Below are 6,027 nucleotides of genomic sequence, written 5' to 3' on the forward strand. Positions count from 1 at the left end.
AATTATTAATGGTTGGACCTTGATATTTTATTAATTTAAAGAAATATTAATTAATCGATAAATTAATAAATTATTGTGTTAAAGAGTGTTTTTTATCCAACGAACATAGATTTGATTTTTAAAATAAATAGTTTCTTTAAAGTCCCTCTCATATTACTTGAATTAATTTTAAAAATAAAATTTATTGTACATGTATATTTATAAAAACAAGTAATAAAAATATTTACTATATAAACCAATCGAATAAATTTTATTGTATAATATGAATATAATTTATTTGCTTGTATTGTTCAATGAGAAAAGCTATAGATGAAATAAAAAAAATTAAACAACTATATAATCAGATTTTATTAATATATCTGATTTTAATTTTAGATAATTATTAATTTATGATATTATTTTACAAATCATTTTGAGATTTAATACGATTTTAAAATTTAATATTTATCAATCCAATATTGTTTTTATTGAATCATTTTTTTTTCTTTGATGGAAGCTGCCGTAATGATTGAAACGCGTGATGACATGAAAATATATTACGAAATTTTATTTTATTGTTGTATAATCTTTTCTTAATATTATACGAAATAAATATTGAACCAAAATCTACAATCTACCCCTATGCCTTGTTTGGCCTTGGTTGGAGGAGACTCCCAAAGTAGAGCAGTGTCATGTCACGCGGTCGCGCCGTGGAGTCCTGTACCTTCCACCTTCAGAGCTGGAGGCCCTTTAAGTTGGATTGCGATTCACCCAAAACTGGCCCTCACAGCAAGCGTCCCTGCCGCTCCGACCGAGCCACCTCCTTTTCCGTCGACGCCCTTCTCGATATGTCCAAGCTCAGTCTTTTTGATGATGGTAACCCGCTTGCCGCCGCCCACAAGCGCTGGTTTGCGCGGAAGCGTCGCCGCCGTGGAGGGTCGAGGTCCGTGTCGGGTCGCAGCTCCGATAGGCGGTGCTGCTCTCTTGGGGCGTCCGCGGCCAACGGAACTTGCTCGGACTTCCCGATGGCTGCGGGGACAGATTCCAGCGGAGAGCTGTTTGTTAATGGAAGCGGGGAAATGAATTGGGCATCCGATGTGAGCGAGGTAGCGAGGAATTCAAGGAGAGAGAGAGAAGGTAATGTGGTTGGAGAAAGGGATGGGCAATTTGGGAATTTTGATGGTCTGGGGAATGAATCAGGATATGGGAGTGAACCGGGGTACCGAGGTGATGTAGAGCTTGGATATGGCGACGAGGTTGAAGAGGAAGAGGATGATCCGCGGCTATTGTTCTGGGGCAAAGAATTTGGAGGTACGATATGCAGTTGGAGTCGCATGTTCTTGCAACTTTTAGGCTTTCCTAATTTTCATTAAATCTGCCTACTTCCTGTCTATTCAATTTAATGAACTTGAGAAACTGCATATTACTACATTATTTCTACATCCGAGTTGTCTTAATCTTGATGCAAATGTAGTTGGAGGAAGTGACATTTAAGAATTGGGGTGATGGTAGAGGGAGATTTGTGCATTGTACATATTCTGATTGTTCGATTCTAATCAACCACAGTTTTGTCATTCTTCGTATCTAAGCTAAGCTATATGTCTCAAACTTACTCCATGGACATGGATCAAAGCTATGCTACATGCCTCAAGCCTACTCTTTGTATTTTCGATATTGCATACAAAAATCTTCATCTGAAACCGATTGGTACACTGCTGAATTACCTTTTCCTTTGGCATTTTGTAATGTTGTGTGTTTTTTTTTGTTATTGAATTTGTTTCAATCTGCATCGCTTTTCCTGAGTTATAGGAAGTTGGGGGAGGGGGTATAGTGCTGGAGCCGATTAAGTACGGGGAGGAAGTAACACATTTCAAACTGTGGTGGTGGTTAGTTGTTGTATATTAGGTTTCATTGAACCAATAGTTATACTATGTTTTCCTTGTTACTCCAGATAATTCTTCCAATTTGGAGAGGGTGGGTGAGAACTCCCTGCAGAAAACACATCACCGAGGCAGACGGAAAAAACATGATTTGAGAATGTTTGATGCCCTGAGATAGCTATCGTGCAGAGCGTTGATGCATAATGAGTCCCATCTCATTTCTTGTTGGCTGCTCACCTTTGTTTGACATGTTGAAGCTGTTGAAATGGACAGAATCGGAATATCATTGTGAAATGCTTTCCTAGCGAATATTTAATTGTTGTTTAGGGTTTGGTATGTGAAAAATATCCTCACCATGTGCTGTCGGGGGATGTGCATATCTCTGGTTGACATTTGGTATTTGCACTTGTATTGCACCATCAAAAGGATGGTATGATGCATTCCATAAACAGAGGAAACAAGTTTTGTTTTATATGAATTGTGTTTTATCTGCTTCGCGCGTTCATATTTCTCTTTTGGAGGGAGTTCAAGTCTTCCACGTTGAATGAGAATTTTTTTTTTTTAGCATGTGATTGAGAAGACAAATTATTTCTAAAATCTAAAGGTGAATCGATTATAGCTGAAGTCGATGTAACATATTTTAATCTTTGAACTAAGAGTTATCAAACTTATACTTGAGATTATATCAAACACTCAGGGATTTAGTAACTGTAGTTTACAGGATTCCCTACGGATCAGGGTGACTTTCAGACAGGCACTTGATCTTGTTTGCTTGTTTTTGATAAAACATAAACAAGTTTTTAGAATTATCGTTCAGAGAAAATGGTCCAGCTACAAAAATGATTTTCTCGCAAGTTCTCTTTCATCTACATTAATGATAAATGAGAGCAAAAAAAAAAGAGCAAGAAGTGAATCATTAAGTAATCAAATCTTCATCTATCAACATGACCTTTACATCTTGTTCTTCCTCACTTCCTGGGATATGTTCATGAGTTTTGCGACTGTTGTTCACTGTTACCTGAGATAAAGATTCAAGCAGTAGTATGATTGGATTAAGAAGGGCAGGTCTCAAATTTTGATTATAAATAGACACGGTCATCAGTGCCTCTTTGGATGAACAAAACCATTAAAAATGCATGAATATAATTGAACGGATACAAGAAGTTTCAGATGGGAAAATGCACCACATTCACTGAATATGACTCCACCGGAACACAATCCTTCCTCGATTTTTGTGAGTTGAAGTGTCATCCTAGGTCCGACTTCTTGGAGTTTAACAGCACTTTTATTAGAAGCCCTGTTAACCCTACCAATGTCTGTCGGTAGACTTACAGTAGCTGCTTCGTCATCCACTTCACTTTCTGATCCATAACCAGTCCTTCAAGAAAGCAAAGAAATGAGCAAAAAGAAAAGAAAAACATTCAGGAAACACTTGCATTAGTTTGAAAACCAACATTTAGTAAAGTTAGGCATCAACAAAATTGATCCAACTTTCCAGTGTGATTCAATTTGAATGCATGCATTATGGAAACTAACATTTTCAAGTCCCCGAGAAAGAATAAAATGCATAGGGTATGTTCAAGTTGTAGATAGGATGTAATAGGCTAGTGAGATTCAAGCATAAAACCAAGTTTTATTTTTTGAAAAATCCCATGCTATGAACTTCATTGATGACCACACAGAACAGACTGGCAGAACCAAATCCCAAAACTGAACCACATCTAAAACCAATTAACACAATTTTAAACGATCAAAAACCTGTTAAGAACTGAATTCCACAGTGACAAAGTTAACTCATTTTACATAAATGCAAATGCAACAAGTATATCCTGACTACTTTACATTTATCATATGCCTGTGATCTAGGTTCATCACACGAGCAAAAAATGAGGGCTGTCTCTCTGTGTGTGTGTGTGTGTGAGAGAGAGAGAGAGAGGGGTCATACTTCGTCACAAAATCACTCACATCCTGAAAACTTCTCAAATCCGGCACCTGATGGTTCTGCACGAACTTCCTAATTCTTCGAGAAACATCTACAGGTTGCAACCTGATGGAGTATTGCCGAAAATCAATAAGGTTTGTGTCTTTATTATAATTAAGTAACACAATCCTTTGGCATGACGAAAGTTTGACCTGAAGCACACAAAATGGTGAGATGCAAGTCAATGCTCGCGCAGCTATTAAATCTGGGTGATAGCTCATAAAACTTACAGTATTTATATCGATCGCAGGAAAAATGTTCTGAAACATTATAGTGGTAAGCTTTAGATGTTGCTCCCCTGTCCCAAAACCAGAGAGTACTATCTAGAGAATTCAATCAAATAGCTCATTATATCATCAGACACTAAACAAACTATCTTAAGTTAATTCGGGAAAAAAATATGATAATACCAGGGGTGGGTTTTTAAACAGATCTTTAGGGCATCTCGGACGCAATTGAGATTGAGTAACATCAGAAGCTAAGGAGTATTCATGTATCTTGAAGGTAAGAGTTGGGCCTTGCGGTGCCCTTGCAATCCGCAGGTATGGAGCGGATTCAGTTTTCGACAAAATGAGAAAATGTGTAACACCCATGGGCCCCGCAACATTCAAGAAGTCTTTGAGATTATTTCGCTTTTTCTCCTGAAAAGGAATAACAATGAGCCAACAGCTAGCTGACTCAAAGAACTTTATGTCCCATAAAAGACAACCAGATGATATTGATTAATATAACCAGAAACTAAATTAGATCTAGATGCAACCAATTTCTGCACGACTGATCATTGTACTCAATACTATTTGAATGCAACACACAATTTGTTTCACAAAAGGCCTTTAGACTTCTGGTGCTCAATGATCAGCTTTACAAAAACATGGTACCTTACATTTTGAACAACCAAATTTTCAAGTATTTTACAGGACTTGAACAAAAAAACTATAAAATGACCAAAAAGGCACATTTGCAAGTATAGAAGACCAACCCACCAAGCCTTGCATGTAACACATAGTTGCTATTGAAAACCATAAATAAACCAGATAAAATACAGACTGTTTCCCCCCCGAAATTATAAAGTATCCATTTTCCCATTTGTGCAGACAACTATTACCCGTTGCTTCAATTTCCAAAAAACAAATGCACAATTTTAAAAATTCGCAGCTTATTGAAACATATCTAACAAAAAAATCGGATTATCATCCTCAATATTAACTACACTGCAGATTTTGAAACAACAATCAACACCTACCTTGAGCTTTAGAGCAGTGAAAGGAAGCATCAATTTTCTCAAATCCATTTGCAGTTGTGGAAGTGGGCCAGGCAATTTCCCACGGCAAAAGACAAAACTTTTCGGAATTTTATCACCAGTTACATGATCTACAGTCGGCTGTTTCTTATGAATGGGCTTTACAAACGGAATCCTCTTCTTCTGAATTATTTGAAATAAAAACAGAGATATATAACCAAAATAGGGTAACTAATCATCAAATTAGAAACCTGGAACACTAAGCAGAAGCAAAGGAGGTTTCGATAAAAATATTGCTCACATTGCGGAAACGAGCCATCTGTTCGAGGTGCAAATCGCCCTTATTGGCAACGAAACTCTAGATTCTCTGATTTGTCAAGCCAGTCAATCGCAGATTGAGAGCTTCAACGTAGAGGTGGAGTATGACGGCGGCGGAAGATTTGGGGAAGGCTTGGAGTTGCAGATTAGGAGGGATGGATTTATGGTTTATATCTATTTGGGGTAAGTCAGTGTTTGGGTCGGCCCATTAAACTACACACATATTCTCAAGGAAATGGTCCTTTTTTTATTATTATCGGTACTACGATTTTTTATAAAAAATATCAAATATTTAATTTCATAATTATTTTTTTTAATTTATTAAAAATCTTTTCAAGTCACTCCATATTTTATATAAAAAAAAATATAAACAAATTTTCTCTTTTAAATCGAACAACTCTTCTAAATTGAAAATAATTTCGTGTTAATTGTTTAATATTATGTGATCAAATTAAAAATAATAGTATCACGTATTGTTGAATTAATAAAAATCTTGTCTAGATTAAGCGATATTCAGAATTATTTGAATAATTAGATATTTATATAAGGGCAATTTGGAGAAAAATACATCTGTCTATGATTTATTTAAGATTCAGTACCTATCAGTTTTTTTTTTTGTATTTTAATAC

The 6,027-nt window shown here is 36.2% G+C and overlaps 2 protein-coding genes across 3 annotated transcripts; one reads left to right on the top strand and one right to left on the bottom strand.

Annotated features, from left to right (window-relative positions):
- Positions 1-616: 616 nt before the first annotated feature.
- Positions 617-2,347, top strand: LOC140978251 (uncharacterized). Its single transcript, XM_073443128.1, has 2 exons — positions 617-1,290; positions 1,931-2,347. Exons 1-2 carry the CDS (start codon positions 672-674, stop codon positions 2,035-2,037), a joined length of 726 nt encoding a protein of 241 aa, XP_073299229.1. The 5' UTR covers positions 617-671; the 3' UTR covers positions 2,038-2,347.
- A 252-nt stretch (positions 2,348-2,599) lies between these two features.
- LOC140978936 (peter Pan-like protein) lies at positions 2,600-5,559 on the bottom strand. 2 transcript variants are annotated; one of them, XM_073444178.1, is made up of 7 exons: positions 5,382-5,558; positions 5,084-5,263; positions 4,251-4,481; positions 4,071-4,163; positions 3,805-3,992; positions 3,044-3,237; positions 2,600-2,877 (listed from the first exon to the last, which is right to left on the bottom strand). In XM_073444178.1, exons 1-7 carry the CDS (start codon positions 5,397-5,399, stop codon positions 2,846-2,848), a joined length of 936 nt encoding a protein of 311 aa, XP_073300279.1. In that variant the 5' UTR covers positions 5,400-5,558; the 3' UTR covers positions 2,600-2,845. The 2 variants fall into 2 exon arrangements, with proteins under 2 accessions (XP_073300279.1, XP_073300278.1); XM_073444177.1 differs by lacking the exon at positions 2,600-2,877 and having other exon boundaries at positions 2,884-3,237; positions 5,382-5,559.
- Between the last annotated feature and the right edge of the window lie 468 nt (positions 5,560-6,027).

The sequence above is a fragment of the Primulina huaijiensis genome, chromosome 6 (genome assembly GCF_012295235.1).
Source record: "Primulina huaijiensis isolate GDHJ02 chromosome 6, ASM1229523v2, whole genome shotgun sequence".
NCBI classification, from domain to species: Eukaryota; Viridiplantae; Streptophyta; class Magnoliopsida; order Lamiales; family Gesneriaceae; genus Primulina; species Primulina huaijiensis.